General features: G+C 52.2%; 1 protein-coding gene across 1 annotated transcript; it reads right to left on the reverse strand.

Annotated features, from left to right (window-relative positions):
• Positions 1-6,100: 6,100 nt before the first annotated feature.
• ZFP36L1 (ZFP36 ring finger protein like 1) lies at positions 6,101-11,932 on the reverse strand. Its single transcript, XM_077122818.1, has 2 exons — positions 11,410-11,932; positions 6,101-8,960 (listed from the first exon to the last, which is right to left on the reverse strand). Exons 1-2 carry the CDS (start codon positions 11,464-11,466, stop codon positions 8,001-8,003), a joined length of 1,017 nt encoding a protein of 338 aa, XP_076978933.1. The 5' UTR covers positions 11,467-11,932; the 3' UTR covers positions 6,101-8,000.
• Between the last annotated feature and the right edge of the window lie 3,126 nt (positions 11,933-15,058).

Here is a 15,058-nt window from a genome sequence, read left to right on the forward strand (position 1 = left end):
AGTATGACTGCTGCATCTTTGGATGAGCCTAGTACAGCTGCAGTCACCCCGTTGTACCTCAGTTTCCCCATCTGTAAAAGAGGCAGAAAACATGCCCACCCTTTACTCACCATGCCAACCCCCTGGGCCACAGCTAGGGTGACAAGATGGGATGGAAACATCCTAGGGAAGAGACACATTCTCTTCCATGACTCTGGGTCCCTGGGATGGGGGTGGAGAGGCAAAAGAACTTGGATAGCTGATCCATTCTCTTGATCTCCTCACTTCAACCCACCTGGAGGGGACCCCACCAGGAGGAAGAAAGGGTCTCCAGCATTGCTGCACAGCCCAAGCATCGCAGAACCAGTCTGCTACCCACACCTGCCATTGTTCCCAGAGCTATCTGGCATCTGCCTCCCAAGTCCAGGGTGGGGACTGAGAGCCTGGGTGTCAGGGTCAGACAACCCTGGATCCTGGGTCAGTCCCAGACAGCTGTGTGATTGGAAATAGTGACATCTCCCATCTGTACAACGGGGACAATGGTATACGTTGGAAGGTTGCAGTTCAGTCAAATGAGGCCATATAACAGAGGGCTGGCGCAGCACCTGGCACACATAGTGGCCCACGTTTTTATTATAGCAAATTTTAAAAATCTACAACATACACTCTACATATGCATTTGGGGCAGGAAATCCAGAGGGTGAGTCAAAGCAGCAAGAAGAACCAGGAAACAACCTAAAGGAAGGGTTTTGACACGCTGCAGGCTCCTCCCAACAGGCTCAATATGGCCTTCGTCAGGGCTCTGTTCATTTCCAAGGTGCCTTCCTCCCCATCTTCTCACCTGATCCTCGCCACAGCCCTGAAGGATGGGCGAGGTGGGTGTTCCTGGGCCCCAGGCTTAGATGAGGAGAGTGAGTCTCAGAGAGGTTAAGCGACATGCTCAAAGTCACACAGCTTGTAAGCAGCTAAGCAGTTACCAGTCCACGTCTGCCTGACATGGCAGAATGAGAAAGAGGCAAATAAAGTGCCTAGGGCACAAAAATATAAAAAGACACTCCTCTCGGAGTTATGCAAGTGCAGAGCCAGCGTTCTGCCCAGCTGCCTGACCCCAAGCCTCAAGCCCTTTCCGGAACATTGAGGCCGAAGCCCGCCTGTGCATGGGCACCCTCCACACACTGCCCGGCGAGAACCCATGGGCTGGCTGGATCTACCTGCTGAGCTGGGCAACTCCCTCTATCAGGATCCAGAACCCTGAAGACTGACACAAGAAAGGAGGGTGGGAGTGATTCTGTGATGGCCGGGTGAGGCCCCATGCACCCTTGAGCCTAAGAGCCAGGATGCAGGCTGGACCAAGCAGGCCAGCCTGAGGCCTCCCTAAGCCAGCCAGGCCCCTCTGGGGTCTCAAGCCCCACCAGTGTTTAGGGGCCTGTGATAGGCAGGCCAGCACTCCACATCGTGGGGCATTGGCCCCTTGGTACTGGCTCACCGGACAGCCAAGACACCCCTTTTTCCAGGCCTCCAGAGCCCCAGCTAGGCCCCTACTTGAACTTCCTCTACCTCGTACAAAACGTGAGGGGTGCTGGCTAGCTACAATAGATTTTTTTTTAATCTGCAAAGAGAAAAACCCTTTTCTAACATGCATGATAACATTTACTAATTAGCCAGCTTGCTTTGAGTCTGGATTTCTGGATAGTTAGCTTTTCTAAAGAAAGAAGCAACGTCTGTGTCCCAAGGGGCAGTATAGGGTGGTGGCCAGCTGGGCAGGCTTGTGAGTCACTCTGCTGGGATTCAAATCACACTCCACCTGGACAAGTGATCTGCTCTGAGCTGTTCCTCCTTCTGTAAAAATGGGACTGGAACAGTACCAGGGTCCTCGGTTTGTTGGGAGGATTAATTAGCATTAGCTACTACTATTTCAAAAACCAGCCACAGGGTGGGCCACGGTGGCTCAGTGGCAGAGTTCTTGCCTGCCATGCCAGAGACCTGGATTCGATTCCTGATGCCTGCCCATGTAAAAAAGAAAAAACAGCCACAATTTATTGAGTGCCTACAATGAGCCAGGTCTGAATTTTATTGTTTTTTTAACCTATAATTTTTAATATGCACACTAACTCTATAGGTTTTTGTTTTTGAGGCGTAACTTACATAAAGCACACAGATTTTCAGCGTGCAGTTGCATGAACTTTGACATGGGTGCTCTCTATCTTCTAATTGAATCATAGCTCAGTTTTGCCTGTTTATGAGCTTTTCATAAAGGGACTCATACAATGCGTGCTCTTTTGTGGCTGGCTTCTTTCACTGGATTTTGTATTTTGACAATTCATCCATGCTGCTGTGTGTATCCGATTGCTTTTCTTTTGTGTGGCTGTATAGTATTCCATTGTGTGGCTATGCCACAGTTGGTTTACCCATTAAAGTAGATATAATTGTATCATCCCATTTTGCAAATGAGGAAACTGGGGCTCTAAGTTGCTTCCTATGTTTTTAGTCTAAGATCACAGAGCGAGGCTGAGCAGAGACTTGACGCCAGGTCATCCCTCTGACTCTAAAACAAGCTCCTTTCCCTGGATGATAGGCCTCCTATACCCCTGGAGTCCCAGGGCTGGCCAAATGTCCGTTCTCTGTGGTACAATTTGGAACCAGGGGCAGCTCCCTGGCTGGCTCCAGGTGGTGAGAAAAATTGCCTCAGATTTGGCCCTTGGCAGTATTTATTTTCACTGTGCCCCGAGCTGATCGTTCAGGTATAGTCGTCACTCAGAGCCCTGTACCTTGAGATCTGGGCCTTGTCAACATGTCAAAACAACTGCAAATAGCATAACTGTGCTGGAAGCTTCTTCTTCTGCTGACCGACAGCTGGCTTTCATGGCGGAGAAATAAAGCGGAGAGGGGTAGGAGGCAGCCTGGCCCGGCTTATAGGCAGCCCCTGCCCTGGCTCCTCGGGGACTAGTTTCCCACGATGGCAACTCAATTGTAACTGCTTGGGACTCCTCCAAAAAGCAATGCAGGTTCTAAGGCCAGAGGGTTTCTCTGTAATCCATGCTTTATCCACCAAGAGCAGGTCACCTCAGGGACCCCTAAGGGCTGATTCAAAAGAAGGTCAAGCCTCCACACTGCTTCCAAACTCTCAGAATCCCTGGTTGCTGTCCAGTAGGCCAACAGAAGAGCTTAGGAGAACCATCTGCAGGCAGAAGGGGGTGGTGAGGAGCCTGGCTCATCTCCCCTGACCTCTTTCCTCCCTGAGCTCAGGAGGCATTCCAGTCGGTCAGACCAGAAATGATTAAATGGTTGGCTAGGCCCAGGGGTGGGAGACCCTGGGGAAAGAAGGGCACTGGGCCAACTCCCCCAGGCCACCCCAGGGCACGCTTTGCTCTGTCGATCATTAACAGAAGTCACCCCACTGCAGGCAGAAAAGGGGGAAAGTCCAAGGGGATAGCCTGCCCCCTCCTCCAAATACACCCAATCCAGGGCATCATGGGACAACATAAGAGCATGAGATTTGGTAGAGGGGGTGTAGACAGAGTCATCTGATCCAACTGGCAGCCTCTCTTGCCCCCCTGCAAAATCCCCATAAGAGGCCAGGGGAGAAGGAAACTAACACTGGCTGATTTACAGTCACTATGTGCCAGGGACTGTGCCAAATGCTTTCTGTATACCAGCCACCAGCACTATGGCGTAGGGGTTAAATGCAGTGATGGAGCTAGCCTGCTTGAGTTGAAATCCTGATACCTTCTAGCTGGGTGACCTTGAACAAGTTAATGAACTTCTCTGCATCCCAATTTTTCCACATATAAAATGGGGAGAGGACTAGCATTTCTTCCAGGGAGTCATTATGAGAATTCACTGAAATTCTCAGAAGCTTGCCTGGCACTGGTGTTGCTGATACCAGCTCGCTTGATCTTCACAGTAACCCTCAAGTTAAGGATGAGGAACCCAAAGATGACTCATTTGCCCAAGGCACATGCTAGTATAAGGGGGCTCCAGATTTGAATCTGGGCTGAAGGGCTCCAACACCCCATCCTACATGCCATGGAAACGTTCTCCTGCTGTGACCCTCTCTGCCCCTTCAACAACCAGTGCCTCGTGGCTTCAAAACCCATCTTACTTTTGTCCCACATTCTCTATTGACCCTTAAGGGCTCTCCTTTCACCAGAGTGCCACTGAATAGAGAAGGCCCCCAAACTTCCACCTGACATGTTTCCAACCCAGTGTCAAGGAGGTCTGAGACTGACACTCCAACCCACCCCCAAACCCCTCCACCCCGTATCCCACCTCCCACTCCACCAGCTGTGGGCTCACACCTCCCTGGACCCCTTGATGAAGTCACCCTCATCTTCTGATATCCTATAAAAATAATGGGCCTGAAAGGCTCTTGCTATTGCCTTTCCCAAGTACCTTTGGGCCCATCTCCTCTACCTTTAAAACCAAGATGGTAGGAAATTGGGCTCTCATGGCTACCACACTGGATCTACGCAACCCAAATTCCAGCCTATGTGAGTTCCTCATGGTGACACTTGGGTAGGGTAAAGGGTTAAGACCTGGGGACAGCAAGCTTCTCCAGATGATAAGGAGCCTCCCCTTTCCTGACAATCCAGTCCCCACTTTCCAGGGCCTTCCAGAGTCAAGGCCATGACCTTTGTTACTTAACCCAAGGGACAACTCCAGTCTAAGAGAGTTCAGTGCAGGTCAATGTGTAGGCTGTGGGAGGTGCCATCCCTCTCCTCCCTCTGAATCCAAACAATCGCATCGGAACGAGGAGGTTTCTGCCATGTGCTCATCTAAGCCTGCAGGGACTGAGCTCAAGGTGAACAAATCAATGAGATGTCTTTTTCGCTTTTAGTCAGAAAGGAAAATCATTTGACCCTCTCCACCCCCCGAGCACACACATATCCACACATCCAGACATGACATTCCCTCCATTTCCCCTTCCTACACCACCAGTCCCTGACCTGGAACGGATAATAGTCTCTATTTTTGTACTTCGCACCCCAGCCCTGCAGCTGAGGCCTGCTGGCCAAGGAAACAAGAGCCTGCAGGGCTTCCCCAGCCCCAAGGACAGCCCTGGCCTGACTGATCTCTGCTGCAGACCTAACTGTCCTTGGGGGAGGCCTGTTGGAGTCAAGGCAATGCGTGGGGTGGACATTCAGTCCAATGCGTGGGGTGGACATTCAAAATCTTACAGAGTGGAAGGAATTGAAGGCCACTGAGCCTTGAGCTTCAAATAACAATCTCTCGGCCTACCCAAAAAGATAACCTGCCAAGAACTCACACTTGGGATTTATAGAAAGACCCAGCCCCCTCTGGCAGGTGAAGCTTCTTGTCCACATGGACAGTGGGCTGTGGCTGGGGGGCTTTCAGCCAAGGGGACTCCACCCTTTCCATGATGACAGCCTTGGCTATTCTGCATGACGTCAAGGATGTAGCTAAAACTAAGAGGATGAGAAAGGCTGGCAACTGCCTACGAATCATTAGGTGGTGTTAATGCCCAATTCTTCTTCGCAGCCTTCCAAAGAAGCACAGTCCCAACCAGGTGAAACCACGCCAGTGCCCAGTCCTGTGGCTGAGCCCCTCACCACCCAGGATGGGCGTCTCCAAGCACGTTGACTTTTCAGCACACCCACCCCAGGTAGGCACTGAGAAGCTACGGCTCCAGGTTTATCTCCTATGGGAAAAACAAGCCTGGAAGTACGAGTCTGAAAGAACTTACCCAAACCAGGACTGCTGGTGTGCTGTGTCCCCCCTTCACCATTTCATCGCCCCCGAATGTCACCAAAGGAAGTAAGACCACCTGCTGGGCAGGGAAGATTGGACACCCCTGAGGCTTGGCTCCCCAGAAGTCTTCCTTCCCAGGTCCGATAGTGCACAGCAGCAGGCTGGCCCTTTGCCGGGCACAAGCCAACACCTGACACCCAGAGCAGCCCACTCTCAGCTAGTACATCAGCAAGTAGAGGCTCCTTTGCAAAAACCCTCCACCCCCTCCCCTTTAAGCTCAGCAAACTTTCAGAATCAACCAAAGTTGAGGAGAAACCAGCAGAAGCCCCTCGGCCCAAATACCCCCAACCCAAGGGGGAAAGTTAAAGGCAAAGGAACACCATAGACCAAAGGAAAAGCAGCTTCACCAGCGTGTTTCTTGAAAAAACTTGGGGTTTATTGATTTTTAAACTGCAAATAGTCGTTACAAAAAGTTTTTTTTTCTTTTAAATAAATTCACACAAAGAAAAAAAAAGAAATAGAAAGCGACGGTAGTGAACAGCAAGAGGAAAAATAATTACATTCGTCTTCAGGTTGTGTGTGTGCCAGTTTTGTTTACTTTAACGTTGGAAAACTCCAAACCTGGAATCCAGAACCTCAAATCTGCAATCGGAATGTCTTGAGATGGGCAGGGCACATGGAAGTCAAAAGGTTTTTTCTCTTTTTTTTTTTTTTCCCTTTTAGAAACTATACACATAAAAAGAAGTTGTTCTCCTTCTGTACTGTCACAGAACTTTTAGATACATTCTCAGTCCTAGCTGTGAGAGGCCTAAAAAGAAAGAAACTCAATTTGCAGTCCAACACAAAGGGGGGAATTTCTAAAATAAATAATCCAACAGTTTTTTGCATTTTTTTAAATTAATTTTTCATTTTTTTAAAATAAAATAACCAAAAAAAAGTGTAGTTACAAAAAAATGTCGTTGAAGAATAATATATTAAAACTGTGGAAAAAAAGGAAAAAAGACACATCACAAAATTTTAAGATTAATATGAAGATCATAATTTAACATAAAAGAATATATTCTATGGATTTGTCATCCCGATAAATATGAACAAAATTAACAAAAAAAAAGCATAGTTTGGCAATAAATACGTTTTGATAAGTTAAATAAGCTTTTTTATATTGATGTGCAGTGACAAGCAAAATTTTTGCTCTCCAATTTCTGAAAGTTATATGAAGTTTAAAACCCAGGGAAAAAAGCATGGCGTGAGTGCTCTAAGGATAGACCTACGGTATTCTAGAGCAAAAACCATTAAAGCTACTTCTACGGGGAAATCGTTTTACACAGATATTGTATGTGGAATGAATTACCATTAACTGCTCACCCCTTACATGTTTTTTTTTGTTTTTTAGCTTTTCTCTCATTTTTTTTGCTGTTGTTATTTTTCTTTAAAGATGTCACATATTAACTGGGGAACTTTAGCACCAAAATCAAAAGTCTTTCATAGTCCATCTAGCTCCCCTTCCTCCCCATTTATAAAAGAACAACATTAAATCACAAAGTCCCACTTTTATCACAATCTTCGTCCGCTTTTTCAGCTTTCCTTCTTGCAGACCTACACAAACCCAGGCAAGATTAGTCAACAGGGGGGTTTCAGGCCAGGAAGGAAAAGGTTATTGAATGTCAAGACAGGTTTTCCCAAAAACCCAAGTCTGGCAACAAACTCTCCCAGGGGTGGGGGGGTGCACACTGGGAAGAGAGGGGAGAAGTGTGCAGGAGGCTGAGGGAAGGGAAGGTGCGGTTGTGTGGCCAGTGGAGGGAGCTGCTGGTTCTGGGTCCCCTCCCCTCCCCCTCCCCCTGGGCAGAAGCTCCGGGAGGCCCACGGGTGCCCTCTGGCGCTGAAGAGGTAATGTAGTCACAGTGACAAAGTTAGATTACAAGGCACTAAAGTTGCTTTTGTAAACTGTTACTGCTTTTTCTTTTGGGATTTGGCACTTACGGCTTAAGCCAGAAAAAGGCATCTACTGACAGAATGTGGACTTGTCTGTTAGGCATGGCAAGTGGGCTAGAAAATTGAGAGGAGGGGTTTTCAAGCCAGAGGAAGCTACTGACAAATTGACTTGTCCTTATGTTAGGTGGGTAAATAATAAGGGGCGGGGTGGGTAGGAGAAAATGGGGGCAATTCCAAGGCTCTGGGGAAAAGGGGTTGAGCTTAACCTTGTTATGGAGGGGTTGTGGGATGCGGGTGGGTGGGAGGTTGAGGGTGAGGGGATGTGGGCGTGGGGTGGGGATAGGGGGTGGAGTAGGCAGGGAGGCCCTCTCTAGCCTGGTTTAGTCATCTGAGATAGAAAGTCTGCTGAAAATGGGAAGGCGTCTTGAGTTGTCCAAGGTAGGGGAGTCTGAGCCACTGTGGCTGCTGCTGGAGCTGCTCAGGTAGCCCTCCTGGTCCGAGAGAGAATCCTGAGGGCTGGGGGGAGAGTCAAACATGGGAGGGGACTCGGACATGGGCCGGAAGAGGAAGGTGGTGGGGGAGCCACCCCCAGGCAGCCCCATGCTAGGGGCAAAGAGGCTCGCCAGCTCCTGGCTGGAGAAGGCAAAGGGATTATTGGTGCCATCGGGCAAGGTGGGTGAGCCCAAGAGGTCATCGGCACTTAGGATGGGGGGTGGGGTGATGGACGTGGGGCTGTCCAGCAGCCCCGTGGCAGCGGCGGTGGCAGCGGCACTGGGAAACCCAGCAAAGCTAAAGCTATGCTGGAGGCGGGGCCGGTCAGCAGAGAGGTCCCGGGCCCCAGCCAGGGCGCGGCGCTCCTCCGCGTTGTGGATGAAATGGCAGCGGGGCCCGTAGGGGCAAAAGCCGATGGTGTGGAAGGTGCGGCACAGCTCCGTCTTGTACTTGGGGTGGCGGGTCAGGCTGCGGAGCTCGTGGATGCCGTGGGCGAACTGGCACTTGTCCCCGTACTTACAGGCGCCGTTCTCCTCGAAGGGGCGGCACAGCTCTGTCTTGTAGCGGCTGGAGTTGACCTGGCCGTTCCCTGGCTGCTTCTGGGTGGGCAGCAGCCGCTCGCCCCCCTCCGAGAAAGAGCGGTCTCGGAAGCGGCTGTCCCGAGAGCTCAGGGCTGGGGCCGGCTCACTCTTGAGACTGCTGAGGAGCTGGTTCTGGTGGAACTTGGAGCTGGGCAGGGTGACCGAGTGCCTCCGGGGGAAGCCCCCGCCAGCCGGGGTGCCCACCGCCTTCCTGTCTAGCAGGCAGGCCCCTGCGCCGGGAGTACTGTAGTTGAGCATCTTGTTACCCTGCAGGGAAGAAGGAGAAAGACGATGGTCAGCGACTGAGGACACCCGGCAGGCCCAAGGAGGAGCCCCCTCCACCATCAGAGTGTACCCCCAGGTTCGAGTCAGTGGTGACCAACCTCTCCCCAACAGAAGCATGCCCGCCTCTGCCCTCGGCAGACCCATTCCCTCTCTCTCGAACATACACCATCTATCTGGGTTTCTTTTGGGCCCAAAGTCCTGACCTGCCTGACAAGTTCTTTTTTATGCATGTATCCTACTGATCCCATAAAATGCACCACTTTTAATCCAGCTTTTCTTTACCTCCCAAACAGACGCTTCAGCTCAAAACATCCCATACAACTTAAACCTCTCAAGAACCACTCCCCCCACACCCCACCATAAAAACAGAGAGGTCTCAGATGAGACAGTACCGTTGAGCCAGGGCCCCTTTTGTCCCACCTAACTTGATGCCCCTCCTCCCCCCTCTCCTCCATGACTTGGCCTAAAACTTGCAACTTCCTCCTTCAGAAGTGGTCCCTTCCTTTAGCAACAGATTTCCAGGCTGCCTTTGCTTTATCTTGGGGGAGGGGGGGGCAGGATGTGGGGGCCCGGTCTGGGGCAGGGGGGAGAAAGCGATATGATTCCTGAAAATAAAGCTCATAGCCCCCTGGCCCCATGCTCCCAGAAGGGGTGAGTTCCTTACCCATCTCCCCCACCATTTTCCTCCTCCCACTCCACCCCCTTCATTAGGAAGATTCCTTTGCAATTAGTCTCTGGCTGCCAGAGCAGGCTTGGATAAGAGCACCAGTGTTTAATCTTTAAACGCAAAGCTGCAGATGGGAAGGAAAAGTTAAGCACCAAATCCCTCCATCCACCTCCTAGTCAATAGAGGAATTGTCGGGGGTGGGGGTGGGGGTGGGGGTGGGGGTGGAGGCCAGAGCCACAGCAGGTTTCTGTTCCAATGAGACTGTGGTCACCTGCCCAAACTGTACCTAAGATTTGGAGACAGTGCTGGCAGAGGACCTGGGAGGTGACTCCCAACCCATGTGGGTGTCATTGTGCAAATTCTAAAGTTGATCCCTTAGGATCAGCTGCGCGGGATAGGGAATCTGTAACTGCAACCACCCCGCCAAGTGGATTACAAGAAGCAAGTTGAGAACGGGTTCCAACAATGAGGTTTATTTAACAAGTCCTGCGGAGGGGAGAGGGCGAAAGAAGGAGAAACAGATCAAAGAGGGGAGAGCCGGTAAAGAGGAAGAAGAGAGCCGGCAACGAGGAAGAAGTGCCAGGAGAATGCAGGCAGCCGCATGGGCAACTGGAGTTTGGGAAAACACAGGGAAGCTAAAAATTCGAACTTTTCTGTTGCTGCTTTTCATCTCCTAGGCGTCCCTGCACCCCAACCCTGCAGCCCTGGGGCCCTGGCAGCTGCGCCGCCAGAAGGAGCAAGCTGGGAAAAGAAAGCAACATGACCCAACGTGTTTAAAAGGAGGCAAAAACACTCCAGCAATTAAAAGTAGCCTAACAGCTTCACCCTTTCAAACTGAGGGGAAGGGAGTGGGGATAAAATTTAACAACATCCATAGACTCTTGCTGTGTTCACTTAAGTAGCACTCCTTCAACATTCCAGATTTAAAAGTTACTTTTGCCAACACCGGCCCGCAAGCCATACGGCTTAAGGAGGTCCCCAATAAATCCTTCCCCGCAGGGACGCGTGAGTCCCCGCCGGGGACTTGCGCTGCACCCCCCACGCACACACACACACACCCGACGAGCCGCGGTCCCTCGGAACACAGGTAAGCTGGTCAACCAGAGTCCCATTTTCACCCCAAAGTTTGCAGCACAATAGGCTAGGCGTTAGAGGAAGCCGGCCCAACACAAATCCCATTGCAAACACGTTTTGAATCACAACTCTTGGGTCTTTTCCTTTGTCGCAGATCCCCAATCCCTCCAAAGAGGTGGAAAGTCAAGTAAGACGTCGTCCCGAGACTATGCTTCTCCAAGGGACCCCCCCCCACCAACCCCAGCCTCACTCGCCCGGCCTTGGAGCTGGCCAGACTCGAACCCCTCCCTATGGCCGCGAGACGCAGAGCGCAAACCGGGAAACCCAGCAAACCACCTAAACGCGGCTTAAGGAGCTCGTAAGGTACGAAAGAATCGCCAGAATCTTGATCCAGTTCTGGCCAACTCCCCGCGTCCCCTGGGCAGCGCCACCACGGTAGACGAAGTTACCGCAAACTCTGGTCTCAAGACTCACAAGTAATACCCGGCAGGAACTGTTCAAACTCAAAGGGTGGGGAAGAGAGGGGCAAATTCCTTCAAACTGGAAAGAAATGCGAGCGGAAAAAAGAACCATCTCGCTTCGCTCCCACTTCCCCCAGGTCTTCAAGTTTTCAGGTTGGGGGGTGGGGGGATACTTCCTAAGGCAAAAAAAAAAAAAAAAAAAGAAAGGGACCGTCGGTCCTCTCTTTACCTTGCATAAAACTTCGCTCAAGTCGAAGATGGTGGCAGATACGAGGGTGGTGGTCATCCTGGGCGCTCGGACGGGACAGGGACCAGGGTCTGTTGTGTCGTGAAAGTCCCGATGCGGGGAAGGCGCAGCCTCGGGTTCTCCGGTCTGGAGTCCCACACGCCTACTCCCAGCGCCCCACTCCTTTCTCTGACTCTCCCGGACTGCGGCGCGCAAAGCCCAATTTATAGTTTCAGACTTGCTGGGCTAGGGAGGAGGAGCTTTAAACTTATTTAAATGAGGAAGAGGAGGAAAAAAAGTTGATTGACACTGAGGTTGAATCAGCCAAGCGGTCAAAATCGGGGGTGGGGGGGAGAGAAACTTTCAAAAGGAAGAAGGGGGAGGGGAAACGAGGAAAGAAGGCGAAGAAAAAAAAAAACCCACTAAGAGCCGCGCACAACTTTTTTTTCTTAAAGAGGAAAAGTTTCGCGGCCACTCGCTTTGCTGCCGGGCGCTTCAGGCGACCCTCTCCTTGGCCGAACACGGCGCGGAGGGGGAGGGGCGCGACCCTCCTTTATCAACCTCCGAACCCGGCTCTGTGACATCACTCATTCCACCCCCTTCGGGGTTCTAGTGCTGTTTTTTGTCGGGCAGGAAGGCGGGCTCGACTTTCTCTTTTTGCAAGCGGGAGCTGAAGCCAATCCTTAGCGCCCGGGTTGCGGTTTCCATCTTGAGCTGATCTCATTTAAAACTTCGCCAGCTGCCCGCACAACTTACTCTTCCCGAGTTCCCTTCGGCACTCGGCTGCCCAGCTGCAAACCCCGGAAAGGCGAGGCTCAGACTAGAAGTTTGGGTCGCACAAAGAGTTCAAGTCTAGGGTTTTATGATTTTTTTCCAGCGTTGGGTAACGGGGTGGCTCTGGAGACTGCTCACACACACACACACACACACACACACACACACACACACACACACGAGAGAGAGAGAGAGAGAGAGAGAGAGGACCCGGTCTGGCAGGGTTGAGCTCAGCACGATTTAGCGCGTCGCGTGCTTCTACACTCGCGCTCACTTTGCAGCGGGCAATCTACGGGCGTGGGCGGAAGGATCCGGGGTCGCGACCACGACCAGGGTCCGAGCTGATTTTTTTGTTTAACAGGTTTGGGCACGCATCCAGTCTTTAAACTTTTGGGGTAAAGACACTCCGAATCCTTCATGAACGCCCCTCCCCCAAAATACACCACCTAGCAACGCACAACTTTGCTCGCACGCTCTGAACTGTGGGCTGTGTCGTAAGCCACCACACACACACACACACACACACACACACACACACACACACACACACACACACACACACACACACACACACACCCCTAGATGTTTGAACAATGAAAAGAAGTAACTTTGGTAAGGACGGAGATAGAGAGATGAGGATCGGGGAGGAGGGGCGCCCCGACACTTTAATTTATTGTTGCTTCTCCCCAGCCCCCACGGGCATGGAACATTTGGCTTGTCACGCTGCGCCGTATGGGCGGGACGGGGTGGGGGTGGGGATCCACGAAACCCAAGGACCCCCCATGGATTATTAGTCCTCCCCAAAATGTAATTTTTTTTTACATTTATTACTTTTTTTTTTACATTATTTACTAATAGCTTCGATATCTTCCCCTCCCTATCCAAAATAAAAATTGTTAACGTCTCCCCCACTCACTCTCCGCGCCTTGGCCGAGTGAAGACCCAAGCGGAAATTGCGGGGCGGTGTTTCTTTCCCCTTTCTCCACTCGGGTCCCGTCGCCCCCTCGGCCCTAGCACGTTTCTTCCCAGCACTCGAGGCCGCCGCTGTTATGAAATCCTGTGCGCCAAGTGGCTAAGAGTGGGTTCCATTGCGATGTAATTAGGTCACCCCATTATGAGCACGTTTCTTTGGGAAGGATGGGGTGAAACGAGCAAACCACTCAAGTCGCACTCTCAACACCGCCCCCCCCACACGCACGCACGCATTTTTACTGCATATCTTAATTTATCAACCTTCAGGCAAATCCGGGAAAACCTTCCAAATCAGTTTTAGGAACCGGTTGTTTTTCAACTTTGTGAACCATATAACTTGCTGCAGCCACAAATCTACGTGCTTCCCACCCGATCTGCTTTTATTTGTTCCCTTTGACTTATTTTTAACAAGACTCCTGCCCCTTGGCTTTTCTTCTGCTGTTGTCTTGCCGCCTGTTGCTTCACTCCCCTGCTCCCATTTTTCAGCTTTTCTTGGAATTTGGCAAGCGCCAGAAAGGGAAAAAAATTCCCGTCCACCTTCATTTAAATCATTCAAGTGTAGGTTTCTTTCTGTTTGCTCCTTTCCCCAGTGCCAAAAAGGGGGTGGGGGTGGGGGAGGCTATTTTGTGCAGTTTCTTAGTGATGAGGTAATGAGTTCCAGATTTCAGGACACAAAGTTAGGGTGCGCGTTAAGACCACTAGGTTAGTCTGAGTCCCGACGTGAAGCTATTTCGGTTTCTCATTTCCCTTCCTTGCCACCGGCAACACCTCCTCCCCCCCCCCCCAAAAAAGAGTCGGCTGGTCTTTTAACTCCGGAGGGTTCGCGAACTCAGCGGGGGGAGGGGGCGGGGACAGGAGGGTGGAGAGCGAGGGGGGAGGGGAGCCTTGGGGCCGCCTTCCGGCGGACGGACTGTCCTTGCGCCCGCGTCCCGGGGGTACTCCCAGCTCTACACCCGCTGAGGACCGCGCAGCTTTCCCTCCGTGCCTGCAGGACTGGTCAGAGGTACCATCACGGAGCCTCGGCACTCGGGGCTAGCTAAAAAAAAAAAAAAAAAAAAAAAAAATTTTTTTCTTTTTCCAAAGAGAAAGCCGATTCCTCGAGTTTCCTCCTCTTCTCCAACTCTCGGGGGGCCTCCCCTGCCCCGGCTCCCCGGGGGCGCGGGCCCCGCAGGGCGGCGGCCGGCCTGGCCCGCTCGTCCCGAAGTTGTTTACTGGTTCTGCGGACCGACCGGGTTAGTTCCAGCTCCCAGAGCCCGTCTCTATAATTAAACTCTTTTTTTTAATTGTCGGGTTGAAACGTCATTTCGGGGACTTTCCAAGGGTGAGGGAGCGAAGTCTCGTTAACCCTTCGCTGACCCGTCCTCCACGCGGTGGCGGGTCCGGGGAGCAGCGTCCAGCCGGGGTGGGGTCGGGGGTCTGAGGACCTGGGCCGGCCCGCCCCCGCCCAGACGTGCTCGACAGGTGCCCGGTGGTGGCAGGAAGGGCGACAAGCCGCGACCGGGCAGGAAGCCCGACGGGAGGCGTGCACGGCGCTGCCCTCCCTCGCCTCTCACCCTCTGCGGCCCGCCCTGCAGCGCCTTACCCGCGCGGGCCCGGGAACCGCCGCGCCTTCACCTGCCCCGCCACTTCCGACCGGGAGATGACCGGCCAGCTAGTGTGTCTGGCCCGCGACTTCCGGGCCCGCCCCACTCGTTTCCAGCAGGTCTTCTGGTTGGAAAGGGGAAGGGCGGGCCATGTATTTTTGGCTTGGGGGTGTTAGTTTATGAAAGGGGGGATCCCCAAGTGAAAGTCCTCTGAATAAGGGAGGCGCGGTGGATTTGCTCACGGGCGGGGCTGGACCCTGGGCTCACTTGCAGCAGGTGGGAGGATGGGGTGCCGGGCTGCGGACCCCCAGACCTTGGAGGTG

The sequence above is a fragment of the Tamandua tetradactyla genome, chromosome 12, assembly GCF_023851605.1.
Source record: "Tamandua tetradactyla isolate mTamTet1 chromosome 12, mTamTet1.pri, whole genome shotgun sequence".
In the NCBI taxonomy this organism is placed as follows: domain Eukaryota; kingdom Metazoa; phylum Chordata; class Mammalia; order Pilosa; family Myrmecophagidae; genus Tamandua; species Tamandua tetradactyla.

Excerpts from the sequence above, each read along its gene's own strand:
- ZFP36L1 (XM_077122818.1), bottom strand. The coding sequence starts at position 11,466 with ATGACCACCACCCTCGTATCTGCCACCATCTTCGACTTGAGCGAAGTT. Across the intron at positions 8,961-11,409 it reads TGAGCGAAGTTTTATGCAAG|GGTAACAAGATGCTCAACTA; the intron begins GTAAAGAGAGGA and ends TCTTCCCTGCAG.